This window comes from Euphorbia lathyris, chromosome 10 (genome assembly GCF_963576675.1).
Source record: "Euphorbia lathyris chromosome 10, ddEupLath1.1, whole genome shotgun sequence".
In the NCBI taxonomy this organism is placed as follows: domain Eukaryota; kingdom Viridiplantae; phylum Streptophyta; class Magnoliopsida; order Malpighiales; family Euphorbiaceae; genus Euphorbia; species Euphorbia lathyris.
In genome coordinates this window covers 13,948,929-13,966,206 of record NC_088919.1, presented here as the reverse complement: position 1 = coordinate 13,966,206, position 17,278 = coordinate 13,948,929, and the positions used below count along the sequence as shown (strand labels likewise).

The 17,278-nt window shown below is 37.6% G+C and overlaps 1 protein-coding gene across 14 annotated transcripts; it reads left to right on the top strand.

Annotated features, from left to right (window-relative positions):
* Nucleotides 1–2,366: 2,366 nt before the first annotated feature.
* LOC136208448 (putative pentatricopeptide repeat-containing protein At3g08820) lies at nt 2,367–16,255 on the top strand. Of its 14 annotated transcripts, none has more exons than XM_065999327.1 (7): nt 2,367–2,753; nt 4,715–6,825; nt 6,970–7,006; nt 7,124–7,192; nt 13,903–14,495; nt 15,184–15,420; nt 15,563–16,254. In XM_065999327.1, exon 2 carries the CDS (start codon nt 4,724–4,726, stop codon nt 6,800–6,802), a length of 2,079 nt encoding a protein of 692 aa, XP_065855399.1. In that variant the 5' UTR covers nt 2,367–2,753; nt 4,715–4,723; the 3' UTR covers nt 6,803–6,825; nt 6,970–7,006; nt 7,124–7,192; nt 13,903–14,495; nt 15,184–15,420; nt 15,563–16,254. The 14 variants fall into 14 exon arrangements, with proteins under 14 accessions (XP_065855399.1, XP_065855401.1, XP_065855402.1 ...); XM_065999329.1 differs by having other exon boundaries at nt 7,114–7,192; XM_065999326.1 differs by having other exon boundaries at nt 2,368–2,753; nt 4,715–7,192; nt 13,903–14,039; nt 14,099–14,161; nt 14,336–14,495.
* Nucleotides 16,256–17,278: the final 1,023 nt, after the last annotated feature.

Here is a 17,278-nt window from a genome sequence, read left to right as displayed (position 1 = left end):
CCAAAAAGGATGATTTTGAAAAATAAAAAATATGGTTCCATAGTAAATATTATACTAAACAACTTTAATTCTTGAAAATTTTCATTTTGATAATACAATGTTTAGTTTTCGTATATTGATAGTATAATGTTTAGTCCTTAATTTTTATTCTATTCAATAGTTTAGTCCCTTAAAAAAGGGTCTAAACTGTTTAATAATTCAAATATGTGAAAGACTAAATGTTGAATAGAACAAAAATTAAGGACTAAATAATGTATTAAAATACGAGAATTGAATAATGTGTTAGGTAAAAATATAGGGATGAATAAATTATTTACCCAAATGTCTAATATGGATATGTTTTAAATTAATCAACAAATAAATTATAAAAATAAAAATTGTAGTATAAAAATTAATAAAAATAATCTATATAAATAAATAAAAATTAAATAATTATTTATTAAACGAAGTTTAACCTTGTTGTTTCAGTAATAATATAATAGAAATATAAATAAACATTAAAGGAGAAATGCGTATTGTGGAAATAAAAAATAATTTTGTCAATATCAATAAATATAAAAAGCTTTTCACGAAAAGCTTATTTTCCGAGCTTTTCATGAAAAGCTTTAAAAAGTTGTTGGTTTTATAAAAAATGCTAAATGTTTCTATTGTATAAATCTAACTAAACGCTACATTTCCTAGGATTTGGAATGAACGCTAAACGTTCTTCCGAAAACCTAAAACAAAACACCCCTTAATTGATGATTTGAGGAGGTTAGAAACTTAATTGACTTCTAATATATAAAAGGGTAATTAATTTATTAGCCCTTATATTTTGACAAAACACACTGTTTAGTCCATGTATTTTTAAAAACACATGGTAAGGTCCTTAACATTTTTCTCAGTGAACTGTTAGTCCTTCTGTCTGTTTGTTAGATTTTTTACCATTTATGACTTCGGAAATGACTAAATTACCCTTTATTATTTACCTTCAAACTTCAGAAGAGGAAATCCAATTTAGAAGAAGAAGCTATTTGTATGGAGAACAAGAAAAAGAACAGACTCAATGCTTACGAATTTGTACGATTAAGAAGAAAATCAAGAAGTTGATTTCAGATGCATTAGAGTTTAAAAGAAAGGAAAATAAAGGAAAAGAAGAACGCAAATCCAAATTGACTAACAGAATCTTCATGAGAGTCTAACGGCAGGGACTAAACAGTTCACCGAGAAAAACGTTAGGGACTTTACCGTGTGTTTTTTAAAATACATGAACTAAACACTGTGTTTTGTCAAAATATATGGACTAATAAATTAATTACCCTGTATAAAATAGGCACTACTTGGGGTTTAAGGTTTTGTTAAATATATTCCAATAAATTACACTAGTGGTCCTTTAAATTTGGTTTCACTTTCTTTATGGTTTTAGAATTTCAAAAATCAGACATAAAAATCTTCAAATTTTTCCTTTTACTAACACATAAAAGTTCATTATGAAAATAAACAATCTTAAAATAATCATTAATGATTTGAAAATGGAAAAAATCTAAAAATTAAAGTTGTTTAGTACCATATTATTCCTAAAACTTACATTTTTTATGTTCGAAACCATTATTTTCGGAGTTTTCTCTTTCCAAATAGTCATTTTTTTTTTTATCTTTTAACCAAATAACACATAAATAATCTCAAATTCAAAAAATTAAAGAATTAAAATTGATTAAAATATCTTATCTATCAACTCCATAATATATATTTTTTGTTTTGTTGGATTGGTAAAAAATTATGTTAGTAAATGGCAAATTCAAAGACTTTTATTAGAAATGTAAACGGAGTGGGGCGGGACGGGAATGCATTTTCTATCCCCGTCTCCGACTAATTGGGGATTTACCATCTCCGTTCCCGTGAGTTAAATGGGGATAAATTTGTCCACATTCCCGTCACGTGGGGAATTCCTGTCCCACAAGAAATTCCAAAACCTTTTTCCTCATTCATCATTTCTTATTCCCCACGGGAAATCACCATTTATATTTAAAAAATTAGTAATGCTCTAAAACCTTTTTCCTCATTTCTCGTTCCCCACGGAAAATCACTGTTTATGTTTAAAAATTAGTAATGCCTAAAACTTTTAAGAATTGGTAGCTAATAATACCAAATATTTAATAATTATTCTCAAATTTTCCGAACTATAAAAAAATTAAAAATTGAAAACAACCAATCACCTAATTAAAATATGCATAAATGATCCAAAAAATCAATTATTACGGGAAATAGTCGGAGATCCCCCATCAGGGATTAACGGGGCTGGGACGGGGATCCCCTTGAGGCGGGAATACATTTTCCCATCCTCGCTCCATCCCCACCACGGGGGACAAAACTATCAACGTCCCCATCCCACGGGGGTTCTTATTGAAGATTCTCCGTCCCTATCAGGGTGGGTCAGTAACAGAGACCGGAAATCCCCACTCTATTTACATTACATCCCTACCTTTTATGTTCGGTTTGAAGTTCAGAAAGTAAAAAAAAAGTTCGAGGGACCATAGATATAGTTTACCAAAATATATTAGCCCGTTGTCGAGATAATTTCTGTGTCTGCCTTTCCTCCGCCGTTCTCCGTGGCCCTTTGTTGCCGGTGCCGGCGCAGTCCTCGCCTATCTCCCGTTGACCTAGCTAACCAAATTCAATTCAATTTGCTTCTCCGCCGCTTCTCCGCCTCTCTTTGCTGTGCGGTTCGGTTTCTCTTCTTCGGCCATCCTTCGACGTCGTTACATACTCCATCGGTGAGTTCTCTCAGTCTCACTCTTCCTCCATTTCTTTCTCTCTCCTCTTGCTTTTTGATTTCTGAAACTGTTAGATGAATTTTTTTCGAACCTCTGTTTCAATTCCTTTCTCGATTGCGGGAGGTCTATTTTATTTCTGCGCTTTTTCATTCACTCTTTAAGGTCTGTTATTTTCAATTAGATCGTTTTTTCTTGATTGTGATTCATTCATTCTCTGTTAGATTTTTTTTTTCAAACCTTTGTGAGTAAAGGAGGAGAGAATTTATATTCATTAATACAGTTTTGAACTTTGAATAAAAGAATTAATTCCAAGGATAAAATTGAACAATTTGGATGAACAATACCTGAATTAAGTAGAGTATACCTTGCTTCTGTGAATCAATTAGATGTTTTCTTTCAAGAGATGGTGATAAGAAACTTCCTATTGTTCTTTTCTTACCACTGATATTTGATTAAACAATCAAATTATAATTTTATAATTGAGTTTGGACCAGCTAAATTGAACTCAATTACAAGTTTATAATTGAGGTTGAAGTATTTAAGCAACAATCTGATCAAATTATCTGTATTTTCAAAGATTATAGGTTGTAAACCATGGAAATTATCTGTATTTGTTGTTTGTTCAATCTCCATGTTAGCTTCTCTTATATGTTTTGATGATATTATTTTGTACAGAAATGACACGCATTGGTTATTCCTTAAGAAGGAGAAGAGTTTTCAACTTCATTCAATTCGTCCTTACGTTAATTAATTGTGTGAACTTTGTTATATTTTTGGCTTATGTTTTGTAGATATATTATTTGTTTTGGATATTTTTTGTGGTGCTTGTAGTTAGCAATGACATTTTTGGACTTTTTTTTTTTTTATATCAATGATTGATATTTGAAACATGTTTATGATTCAATATATTGTTTGACTAAATAAATAAATGATGATACATGTTGATTCTCTTATTTGAACCAAACAGCCACGAAGGGAATCAGAAGGTTCTGCATTCCCTTTCCAGGACAGATCCAAACAAACTAGGGAATTCTGGGTCATTCCTTTCCTTTCCCCTCATTTCCCTTTCTGGATTCCTTTCCATTACCCCTGTGCGAAGCAAACGCCCCCTTAGTTTTGAAGTTCAAAAGAAAGTAAAGCAAAGTTTCAGGGACCATGAATGTAATTTTACCAAAATATATTAGTATCCCCTTATATTGTCTCGCGGGTTGTCGCCCTTTCCTCCGCCGTTCTCCTTGGCCCTTTGTTGCCGGTGGTGTCACATTCCTCGGCTAGAGTTTCAGTTTGTTTCTAATTAATGGTTTTGTTTCTAAACAAATTCAATTCAATTTGAATTTTCAATTTACCAGCGCAGCAGGCCAGCAGACCATCTCCGCTCATCGCTGGTTCTCTGCTGCTCATCACCACCAGCAGGTCAGTTAGTTACTAAGTTCGCTTTGGTAAAGAAGTGTGTGAAACCTAAATTGAGTATTTCACATGCTTTCTTGGATTTGTATGTTGAACTTGCTAATTAGGCGAGAAAAGTGATTTTTGATTGATCAATTGGATTGTTAATCCATCTGGATCCTAAACATGATTAGGTTGAATAATCAATTTTAACATCTTCAGCAAATTACTCAAAATTAAGAGTAGTCATTTCAAGGAAGATTGAGACAAGAAATGAAAGTTCAAAACAACTGTGTTTATTCTATTTACGGCTAAACATACATACTTAGATTTTAGAATGTCTAATTCATCAACAATCATATAGGGTGCATGTCCAGCACTATAATATAAACAATGAATTATTTTTCTTGTTTTAGACTCTTAATATAATCTTTTATTGTTTTAGAATTTGTTTAGTTTGAATATAATCTTTCTTTTTTGATATGATTGTTGTTGAATTTGAGTATGATTTGTTGAATTTGTTTGTTCGGGTTATACATCATCCTATTTATGTCCTAAGTATTGGCGTGAAACAGGTCGGTGCCATGTCCATGGCCATTGTCTCCAACTCAACATCTCCTACTTTCAGCAAGGCACTTGAAATCAAGAAACTCCTCTTCCAAGGTTTCAATTCCTTAAAACAGCTCAAGCATGTCCACGCCGTGCTTCTCCGCTTCAATCTTGACCAGGATAACTATCTCTTAAATCTCTTCTTCCGTCTTAGCTTTGATCTCGGTGATGCTATCTATACTCGCCTCATCTTTAATCAAACAAAAGATCCCAACATTTTCCTCTGGAATACCATGATTCGTGGCTTAGTTTCCAACGATTGCTACACAGAATCCATACAATTTTACAATTCAATGAGAAACAAAGGATTTTTACCTACTAATTTTACTTTCCCCTTCATCCTGAAAGCATGTGCGAGGCTTTCAGACTTTAAATTGGGAACAATGATGCATAATCTCGCTGTTAAAGCTGGTTTTGATGCTGATTTGTTTGTTAATACCAGTTTAGTTACTATGTATTCCAAGTGTGGCAATATTGATGATGCCTTTAAGTTGTTCGGTGATATACCTGGAAGAGATATCGTTTCCTGGAATGCCATTATAAGTGGATATATAGGTGTAGGAAGATGTAGGGAAGCCATTGATATGTTCATTAGGCTACTAGAGATGGGCTTGAGACCTAATAGTTACACCTTTGTTCAGGTTTTGTCAGCCTGCATTCAAATTGGAGATGTAGGAAGTGGGGAATTGATCAATAGATGTATAATAAAGATGGGAGCTGAAACGAATTTGTTTGTGGCTACTTCTTTGGTGGATTTGTATGCTAAGTGCGGATATATGGAAAAAGCGAGTCTGGTATTTGATCGGATGCCGGAGAAGGATATTGTTTCCTGGAGTATCATGATTCAAGGTTATGCTTCAAATGGTTTGCCTAAAGAGGCGTTGGACCTCTTCTTTAAGATGTTGAAGGAGGGTTTCAAACCTGATCATTATTCTATGGTTGGATTTCTCTGTGCTTGTACCAGGTTAGGAGCATTAGAATTAGGGGACTGGGCCAGCAATTTGATTAATCGAGACGAGTTCTTGGCTAATCCAGTACTGGGTACAGCATTGATTGATATGTATGCAAAATGTGGTAGCATGACCAAAGCGTGGGAAGTTTTCAGAGGCGTACAGCAGAAAGATAGAGATCGAGTAGTTTGGAATGCTGCTATTTCGGGTCTTGCCATGAATGGACATGTGAAAGCTGCATTTGGACTATTTGGCCAAATGGAGAAGTGTGGGATTCAACCAGATGAAAATACTTTCGTCGGCTTACTCTGTGGCTGTACACATGCTGGTCTGGTCGATGAGGGGCGTAAATATTTCAATAGTATGAATTCTGTATATTCATTTGCTCCAACAATTGAGCATTATGGTTGTATGGTGGATCTTCTAGGCCGTGCAGGCTTATTGGATGAAGCTCATAAGCTGATCAAACGTATGCCTATGGACGCAAATGCCATTGTTTGGGGAGCCTTGTTGGGTGGATGCAGACTGCACCGAAACACCCAGTTGGCAGAACATGCAGTGAAACAACTCATTGCATTAGAACCATGGAACTCAGGAAATTACGTTCTATTATCTAATATATATTCTGTAGGACGTAAATGGGATGACGCGTCGAAGATAAGGTCAATCATGATCGAAAAACGGATTCAGAAAGTACCTGCTTGCAGTTGGATTGAAGTGGATGGAATTGTTCATGAATTCCTTGTCAATGATAAGTCCCATCCATTGTCCGAGAAGATATATGCAAAACTCGGTGAATTGGGCAAAGCCATAAAAGCAGCTGGCTATTTGCCTACAACAGATAATGTGCTGTTTGATATAGAAGAGGAGGAGAAGGAACATTTCCTCGGCTTTCATAGTGAGAAATTGGCTATAGCTTTTGGTCTAATTTCCACAGCTCCAGGATGCATCATTAGAGTCGTGAAAAACCTTCGAGTTTGTGGTGATTGTCACGAGGCCATAAAGCTGATTTCTAGAATTACAGGAAGAGATATAATTGTGAGGGATACAAATCGATTTCACTATTTTTCTCAAGGTTCTTGCTCGTGCAAGGATTATTGGTAAAATTAAGCCTATATTAATACCAGGTTTGTCCATAATTTTTGAGTTACATGACCTTTTTCCGTTATCCAAAATACAGAGCTTTATCACTTCCATTTTCGAGTTACATGACCTTAGTTTGTTATTGCTTGTTATGATATCTCTGCAATGCAATCTGTACCGTTCTTCAGAAACTAGTACTGCATCAACTATTATTTTTGCAACATTGTAAGTCAATCTAATTTCCATTGTATTGTAGCCGAAAAAAATGACCTAAAACTTTAGGAAGAATTTTTCAGGTGTCTCCAGATTATGAGTAATTGATACCTATAAAGAATGTTTCAGGCTTTAGCAATCTTGTGGGCTGTGGGCTGCTGCTGTCATTCGGAGCTGCTGGTGCAATTTCCTATATTGGTGAGTTTGCAAACAATTATTATCACAAAGTTCTCGAGTCTATGTAGCTACCTTGCCTTGTCTTACCTAATAGAAAGAAAGGTATATTTAGTGTTATATGTCAGGAGTTGATCCTGAATTAGCTAGTTTAGGGTTTAGGAAAGAATTGGGGAGAAGGAGAGAGTAGAAAGAAAGAAAGAGAAAGAAATAAGGAATTCTTGTATTTTTCTGGATAACCATTACAATTCTGGGCATGTCCTCATATAGCAGATAGTACTGCAGATAGTACTGCTGAGGTGTTCTGGTAGTACAATACAGCTGTGGTAACAGCTAGAATTCCTAACAGACTCACTAATGGCCAAACTTGGCTAACAAGCATAGCAGGGCACATGTGCCAAACAAAAATAGATAACAACTATAATAAGGAAATAAATAACTGACATAACCAACCTAACTGAATTAACTAAATTAACTAACTTGACAATTAATTCTTTTTCCTTCGCCTGTATGTGACAATACCCCCTCCATGAGAACATTCTTGTCCCCAAGAATGATAGAAATCTGGAAACTGGGTCTCGATCATGGACCTATCTTCCCAAGTGGCATCAATGGAAGGCATTCCTGCCCACTGGATAAGAAGCTGTGGAACAGAGTCTGAACCAATGATAGCATTGGGAGTGTTGATCACCTTGAATGGATGGATGATGAATTCACCGGGCTTGGTGGGAGGTAAGGTGGTCAATACTGGGGAAGTGGCATTAGGCTTCTTCTTGAGAAGAGACACATGGAAGACATTGTGAATTCTGCAAGTCGGAGGCAAGTGAAGCTTATAGGCTACTTTTCCCACACGTTCTAGGATCTGGAAGGGACCATAGAAGCGAGCTGAAAACTTGGTTGAACTGCGTCGAGCTAGAGTCTGTTGCCTGTAGGGTTGAAGTTTCAGAAACACCCAGTCTCCAACACTAAACTCTCTATCAGTCCTGTGTTTGTCTGCTTGCTGTTTCATGCGGTTCTGAGCAGAAGCCAGACATTCTTTAAGATAAGTGGTCATGTGAGCACGATTCTGGAGTGCCTCTTCCACTGCTGCTACACTGGTAGTGATGTGGGGAAGTATAGGAATTTGGAGGGCTACCCCATAGAGTGCCTCAAAGGGACTCATTTTGATTGCAGTATGGTAGGACGAGTTATACCAAAACTCAGCAAGGCTCAGCCATTGTAACCATCGTTTAGGTGTGAGAAAACACATGCTCCTTAGGTAAGTTTCCAGGCACTGATTGAGCCTCTCTGACTGGCCATCAGATTGAGGATGATAGGCACTGCTGTAGTGTAGCTCTGTGCCTAGCAACTTCATGAAATCCTTCCAAAAATGCCCTGTAAAAATTCTATCCCTGTCTGACACAATAGTTCTTGGCATGCCATGAAGCTTAAATATGTTGTCAACAAAAGCTTGGGCCACTGTGGAAGCAGTGAAAGGATGTGCCAAAGGAATGAAATGACCTGACTTGGAGAAGCGATCAATGACCACCAGAATGGTGTCATACCCTGAAGACTTAGGCAATTTCTCAATAAAATCGAGTGCTATGTCCTTCCAGGCTCCATCTGGAATGGGAAGGGGTTGCAGGAGGCCTGGATATGCTGCATTATCTGACTTGCATCTTTGGCAGGTATCACAAGCTGCTACATGGCTAGTGACATCTTGGGACATTTTTGGCCAATAGAACCCATGTTGAAGTTTTGTTAGGGTCCCCTTAATGCCTGAATGGCCTCCCCATGGTGAATTGTGACAAGAGTCCATGAGCTTCTGCCTAAGAGTAGTAGCAGAGCCAATATAAATTCTATTTTTGAACTTCAACAGGCCCTGAGAGAGAGTGTACCTGCTCTCACTAGTGGGATGGATGTGCAATTGTTGGAGTGACAGGGCGTGTTCATCTCCAACATAAGAGGAGTGGATTTCCTCCATCCATGTAGGAACAGCCATAGAAATTGCTAGCATGTGGTCTGAAGTTGGGTGAATTTCTTCAAACTGTCTTGAGAGGGCATCTGCCACCCTGTTTGTGCTTCCCTTCTTGTATTGAATAGAGTAGTCTAGCCCTAAGAGCTTGGAGATGCCCTTGTGTTGCAAGGAAGTGTGCAGTCGTTGTTCAAGTAGATGCTTGATACTCTCCTGATCTGTTTTGATGACAAAAGGAGCATTCTCCAAGTAATGCCTCCATGTGGAACAAGCTTGCAAGACTGCAAGGAACTCCCTTTCATAGGCAGATAAGAGCTGGTTGCGAGGACTTAAAGCCTTAGAGAGAAAACACAAGGGTCTGCCTTGTTGCATTAGTACCGCCCCTATGCCAGTGCCACTAGCATCACATTCTATGGTGAATGGCAATGTAAAATCTGGTAAGGCCAATACTGGAGCCTGAGTCATAACTGTTTTGAGGTGCATGAAAGCCTCAGTAGCTTCAGGGGTCCATTGGAACCTGTCCTTTTTTAGTAATTCAGTGAGGGGCTTGCTAAGGATACCATACCCTTGAATAAATCTTCTGTAATATCCTGTTAACCCCAAGAAGCCTCTTAATCCCTTGAGAGATTTAGGAATTGGCCAATCTAACATGGCCTATATCTTAGTAGGATCAGTTGCTACCCCTTCTCCAGAGATGATATGCCCTAAGTAAGAAATCTTAGGCACCCCAAAATCACATTTGGAAGCCTTCACAAACAGTTGATTGGTGGTGAGAAGTTGAAAGGTGAATTGGAGATGTTGTAGATGTAAGGCTTCAGAGACACTGTAAATCAGGATGTCATCAAAGAAGACTAAAATAAATTTGCGGAGGTAAGGTTGAAAGATGTGGTTCATGAGGGATTGAAAAGTTGCAGGGGCATTAGTGAGCCCAAAAGGCATAACAACAAATTCATAATGTCCCATATGAGTTTTGAAGGCAGTTTTAGGAATGTCCCCTTCTCTCATCCTAATTTGATGATATCCAGCCCTTAGGTCTAATTTGGAGAAGATTGTAGCCCCTTTAAGCTCATCCAACAACTCTTGGATCACTGGAATAGGAAACTTGTCTTTGACAGTGATCTTGTTCAACTCCCTGTAGTCCACACAGAAGCGCCAACTCCCATCTTTCTTTTTTACCAGTAAGACTGGTGATGGAAAGGGACTGTGGCTTGGCTGTATGACCCCACTTTCCAGCATTTCAGCCACTAGTTTCTCTATCTCATCTTTCTGGTGGTGAGAGTACCTGTATGGCCTAACATTGATTGGGTCAGACATGGCCTGGAGTGGTATGGCATGGTCCTGTAGTCTTTTGGGAGGTAACTCTTGTGGTGTCTTGAAGAGATGAGAGTTGTTGTCTAACAAGGATTGAATAGGGGGTGAAACAATGGAATCAATCTTGGGAGTGGAATTTGGAAGTGGAAGGGGAGAAACTGATAGTAAGTACAACTTAGCTGAAACCCCCTTCCATCCCTTAGCAACTAGCTTGTTGATGGATTTGAGGGTCATCATTTTAAGCTTAACTTCCTCTGTCATTCCCTTGAGCTCTAATTGCTTGTCATCTTTCTGGACTAGTAGCCTGTTTTGATCAAAATCAAAAGTCACTGGAGTGTGCTTCCTCATCCAATCCACTCCTAGGATGAGGTCATAGTCTCCAAGTTCAAGAGCCCTGACTGTAAATGTGAACTTAGCATTGTGCATTGACCAGTTGCAGTCTTGGCACTTGGTTGAGACCACTAGTTGCCTCCCATCAGCCACTGATACAGCTACTGGCTTCACCTTGATTAAAGGCAGTTTGGCCTCCCTTGCTAGTTTGAGGTCCACAAAACTGTGGGTGCTCCCACTATCGATAAGGATCATGATGGCCTTCTTGTTGAGAGTCCCCTTTAGTTTTAATGTGTTGTCAGTAACTCCCCCATCCACTGCATGGATAGAAAGAGAAATGGGTCCACCTTCGTCATCACAATCCTCAATTTCAGGCTCTTCTCCCTCTACTGCTATAGTTTCTTCTTCTTCCTCATCAAAGGCCTCTAGATTAAGTTTGTTGAGTTTCTTTGTAGCACACTTATGTCCAGGTTGATATTTGTCCCCACAGGTCCAACATACCCCGGGTATCCTTTTGAGGGTGGTTGTGTTTGGTGGCTTAGGGTCATGAGTCTTGGTGTTGGTTTGAATGGTGCTTGTAGGTGTTTTATGGCTGTTGTAGGAAATTGATGACCAAGGTTTAGTGGTATTTGGGGATCTGTATGTTGGTTTAGGTTTAACTGCCTCCATAAGGTCTCTAAGATAAGTTTCTTGATATTTAGCTTGTCTGATGGCAGAATATAGGCTAGTGGGTTCCTTAGATCTAACAGCAGACCTAATTTCTGGTTTAAGACCAGTAATGAAGCCAGAAATATAAAAAGTTTCAGTTATAGTAGGATGAACCTTTTCCATTCGGAGCTTCAAAGTTTCAAACCGGTCCTGGTAATCCAAAACTGTGGTAGTTTGGTGAAGTTCTGCCATCTGCTGCCACACATCTTCAACAATGGTCTCCTTGAATCTTTTCTCTATTTCTTCAAGGAATTCTTCCCAAGATACATGGGGATTGGTGGGAACCCAGTTTCTGAACCACTTCTCAGCTTTTCCATGTAAATAGAGGCCTGCCAGCTCCACTCTCTTATCTGGTGATACTTCAAATAGTTGAAAATATTTATGGCACTTACTAATCCACAGATCCACATCTGTGCCATCAAACGAGGGTAAATCACACTTGGGGAGGAGTTTATTGAAAAAAGGTGCCTTGTTATTAGGTAAAGGCTCGCCATTTATTGATCCTTGTGGCCCACTGCCCAATATTCCCCTTTCCTGCTGATTGCCATAGGCAGAAGTGTTCCTGTTAACATGGTAGGGCTGTGGAGTGATGACTTGGGAGGATGAAGTGCCCTGGTTTGGGGTTTGGATAGAATCAGGGTCGGCCTGGTTAGTTTTCACCAACTTAGCCAAGGCGGCTAAAGTTTGATGCATTTTATCCTCCAAGGACTGGTGGGAGTCCAAATGGTCCTTCCTATTGATTCTGCTCCAGTCTAAGATTATTGATCTGGTTCTGCTGAGCAGTCTTCATCTCCAGGAGCTAAGCTTGCATTTGTTCCATCTTTTCTGCAGAGGCCTCAGTTCTACTATTGAACTGCTCAGAAAGTTGTTGCAGCTGCTGTTCAAGAGCCTCCATGGCTACCTTAGCTCGTTTGGCTGCTGCACGGGTTCGTCTCTTAACGGAGTTGCTGACCATAAACGGTGGCCGGAGGAACGGTTTCTCTGATACCAATGTCAGGAGTTGATCCTGAATTAGCTAGTTTAGGGTTTAGGAAAGAATTGGGGAGAAGGAGAGAGTAGAAAGAAAGAAAGAGAAAGAAATAAGGAATTCTTGTATTTTTCTGGATAACAATTACAATTCTGGGCAGGTCCTCATATAGCAGATAGTACTGCTGAGGTGTTCTGGTAGTACAGCTGTGGTAACAGCTAGAATTCCTAACAGACTCACTAATGGCCAAACTTGGCTAACAAGCATAGCAGGACACATGTGCCAAACAAAAATAGATAACAACTATAATAAGGAAATAAATAACTGACATAACCAACCTAACTGAATTAACTAAATTAACTAACTTGACAATTAATTCTTTTTCCTTCGCCTGTATGTGACATTATATCTATAACTCTGTAATCTGTAAGGTTGACTAACCACACGAAAAGGACAAAGAGAATATGTTCCAGCTTGAATTTGAGATGAAATCAGGCCACCAGCTCTAGGCGAGAGTAGGTGGATAGGGATGAAGTCTTATAAATTTATGTTTCACAGGTCTGGGTCGAAGCAAAGAACTAAATGATGCTCTGGGATGGATAGACAGATGAGATTCATTTTTCAACGAATGCCTGATTGAACTCCATAGGAAACTTATACCTAGTCTGCTATTCACTAGCTGAACACTGGAGATTTTCTTTTTCTTAAACAGTCCCGTATCGAACCCATCTTTTTAGTTTCTTTTTTCGGATTTATCGAAGATAAAGAAAATGGAAAATCTGAGAAATTCGTTTTACTCGTAAAAGATGCTTTTTCTTAGGTCTAAATAGAAGGGTTTTGGGCTTTTTCGAAGGAAGAAAGCTGACTTTCTGAGTTGGGATCGTCACAATTCATTCTAAGAAGATGCTATTGACTGACCTCTTTCCCGGGAGGCCCTTATTTTAAAATAAAATGTCGATTCTTCGATGGCAGTTAGTCCAATATTGCAGGAGTTCAGGGCAAAACTAGAGCCTGTCTTAAGTTAACGAAGGCTAGAATTGGTAGCGGGTTAGCTGCATTAGCTACATTGTAACTTGTTGGTTAGTTAAGGCATTGTTCGCATTGGATTATTTAAGCTAGCTCTCTAGCTTCAAACTCAATCCCAAGCAAAGTATAATAAGAAAAGCTAGTCCGAGATGAGACTTCTATTGATCGAAAAGCATAAAATGAGGAACCCCTTCTGCTAGTTGCGCTTCTCCTAGTTTATTATTTCGTGTATGGCATTTTGCTTTTGCGAATTAGTATTAGTCATGCTTAAAGTATAATTCAGTTATATATTTAATTATCAGTTACCTGTTTAAATTCTTGATTCCTTGATTAAACTCATTTAGAAATCACTCGAAGATTTTTGTTATACTACGTGTTGCTGCGATTTCTCTGTGAACTAGCTGATATTGTTGTTTGTTCGTTCGTTATCTGAGACAGACAGATGATATGCCGTCAAGTTACAAGCCCGATGCTGCACCAGTCACCCTTCCATTGACCGACGGAAATTATTCACTCGTTTTGTGAGACAAGTTCGCACCTTCAAGAATTCTAATCTTCGATTCTCCTTACCACTTGTAAGTTGCTTCTTTCTTTTCTCTCTCCATATCTTGGTCTTATCCTTGATCTTTTGCAGGGAACATGAGTATTGAAAACGCATATGGAGTCTGTTTGATACTGAAATATAAATGCGGAGAAGGTCACTTGTTTGAATTTTTTTTTTTTTTTCAATTGATGCGGAAAACTGTGATATATAAAAACTTTAATTCGGTAAGAGACAGAATGTTTTCAAAAAAAAATCAAGAACAATGTGGTTAAGTGACTTTCTCACGTGTCAAAAACCGAAACCTCATGCACTTACAACTCCTAACAGATTATCTTCTTCATCACACCGGACCCCTCCCAAATCCGTCCAGTTCATCTGCTTTCTCACCGCCAAGCAGGAGGAGGACATTGCTCTTCTCTCTCGCTGATTGGCTCTGGTGTCGTTGGTTCTAAGGTTTCACCTGCAGATGCTGCCTATGGTGAAGCTGGTAATTGAAATTATCGTTTTAGTTCTTTTAATTTTTCCTCATATTATAGCATATATCAACAGAGAGTGAGATTATATTTATGAAGTGCGGCGAGTGTATTCCAGAAAACAAAAATTACAGAATCCTAGGTGTACAATGGAGATGAATCAACATATTTGTTTTCCCCTCGGCACTCTGTTCGTACATAATCTCATTTTCTCCTACTGTGTTTCCATCACGGGCATGTGTTGAAGATCTTGGTTAGTATGTCAACTTCGTCGACACTCCCGTAATCTGAGACCTACGTCGTTTCGTGGCGTACAATGGAGATGAATCAACATATTTCTTGTTCCCTCTGCACTATGTTCGTACATAATCTCATTTTCTCCTACTGTGTTTCCGTCATGGGCATGTGTTGAAGATGTTGGTTAGTATGTCAACGTAGTCGATACTCCGGTAACCCGAGACTGACGTGCTTGAAATCTATATCTATATATAATATAAAACAGTAACGATGGAGCTGAGGTGTCAACTCCTCATTTTTTGTTTGTTAAAAATAATATTCTTTATTTATCTTTTTCTTCTATTTTTAATAACATTAATAAAAAGGATTGATTAAAAATATTTCATTCTATCATTTTGAATTTATTAGTTATCATTTTGAATCTTATCTTTGTTATTTGAACTCTCAACATCCCTGGCCTGAAAGGGATTTTTTTAGGTTCAGAGAGGTCACGGGTTCGAGTCTTAGGAGCGGCCTCTTGCCAAATAAATTGGCAGGGGAATCCAGTACACCCTTGTGGTGGGATCCCTTCCCGGACCATCGCTCAGCGGGGATGTGTAGTGCACCGGGCCGCCCTTTAGAGTTCTCAATTTGGCACGACTCCTTCTGTCTTTCACTATTAATCCAACTCTTTCATGGGTTCCTCTCTATCTTCAACAGTTGGTGGGATATTTCATATTACACTAAACATTTCATTATCAATATTCATAATGCTTGGTTTTAGATTTGCTCCTGTGTTTTTCTCGTGCTATAATCTATGGTTTACTTTGATTTCTGATTTAGGATTCAAATCTTCTCTGTGCAGTGCTACCACTCCATCTGTCTTCGTGTTGGCAACATGAAACGGTAATTGAGGTGACCAATTGAAACTTTGAAATTTACAGCAAACTCTGTTATTGATTCATGGGGATTTAGACTACTATAATTAGGATCAAGTTAATTTTAGAATTATACAATCAATTCGAATTGAGGGCGAGCCTTGGTGTAACGGTAAACGTTGTTGTCGTGTGACCGAGAGAGGTCACAGGTTCGATTCTTAGGAGTGGCCTCTTCCCAAAAAAAATTGGCAGGGGAAGGCTTGCCCCCAGTACACCCTTGTGGACCCTCGCTTAGCGGGGACGCGTAGTGCACCGGGCCGCCCTTTTATACAATCAATTCCCAGACGCCAAAATCATTCTGTCATCAGCATTTTCTTATCTACTGACCATACCATATTGTCTGTCAATAGTTGCAGTCATCAATACAGTTGGCAAGAATATTATAGATTGTGCTATCCGAGACCAATTAGCTGATCTGGATTTGCGAATTATTATAGATTGTTCATCGGTAGAATGGCAAGAATTAGGGGAAGAAGGGCTTGTGATTTGAATGTTACTAAAATAGTGTATTCTTTTGGGTCAAATTCATGAATACCATAATTAAGTACAAAATTACAACTAAATCATTTTTACTAAACTTAATTCTTAATATATTATTATTTTGTATATATTATGATTTTACACCATAATTTAAAAATTGTAGACCCCAATTCATAAATCTTAAACCCTAGAAAATATATTATAGACCCTTAATTTATACATTCTAATCCTTAAAATATATTAAAAGTACTGATTTTACTAGTTTGACATAATTCAAAATCATCACTTGATATAATTGTAGATAGGTTTTTAAAAGTGAATTTATATGTAAATTTTCCTATTCTTTTCTCCTGGATTCTACATCAATATATGTTAAATTTCCATTACGCATTGGCTGAAAAATGGTATCTCTTTCAGGAACTTTGTTGTATTAAAGTTCCATCTTTTTATTCCTTTGATGGTTGTATTATATATATATATATTTTTTTGATAGAAAATGCTTATAATTTCGTTAGATCAAAACACAACAAATACAATAAGAAAACAACAGTAAGGAATCAAACCTTACAAGATTTACAAAGAGAATAAAATGACTACATAGAGCAAAAAGGTATAAAAAAATACAAAACAACAATGAAACATATATTTCTCGTAAATCGAAATCTGCAGAAAAGTAGATGCAATCCAAATTTCACCATTTAGGTCACTCCGAACATTTGGATCTGAGTCATTTCTTTTGTTACAACCACGTAGATTTATTGATCCACGGATAAGATAAACCGTTTCCGCTCTTGCTAAATCGGAAAATAATATAAACGACAGAATAGTAGAAAGCAGATATAATTCAGACGGATAAAGAGATCCGATGAAATATATAAATACGGACTAAAAATAAAAAAACAATAATAAAAAATAAAAAATCATAACTCAGTGGGAGAAGGAAGAAGGTTGGCTGAATTATATTAGAATTGAAATATTATCATCTTATCATTTTTTGGCTTGGCTGATAGTGGAGCAGGGCTTCTATTTTATGCAAATAATTTCATTATTAGGAAGCTATAGGTTTCATTTAGTGAATTGCTATTTACCGTTTTCAAATTATTTATTATCGTCCCTTTTTGACACTTTTGCCCTTTTCATTTTTTAAACTTAAAAACTGAAAT

Coding starts and splice junctions, on each gene's coding strand:
- LOC136208448 (XM_065999323.1), top strand. CDS start 4,724: ATGTCCATGGCCATTGTCTCCAACTCAACATCTCCTACTTTCAGCAAG.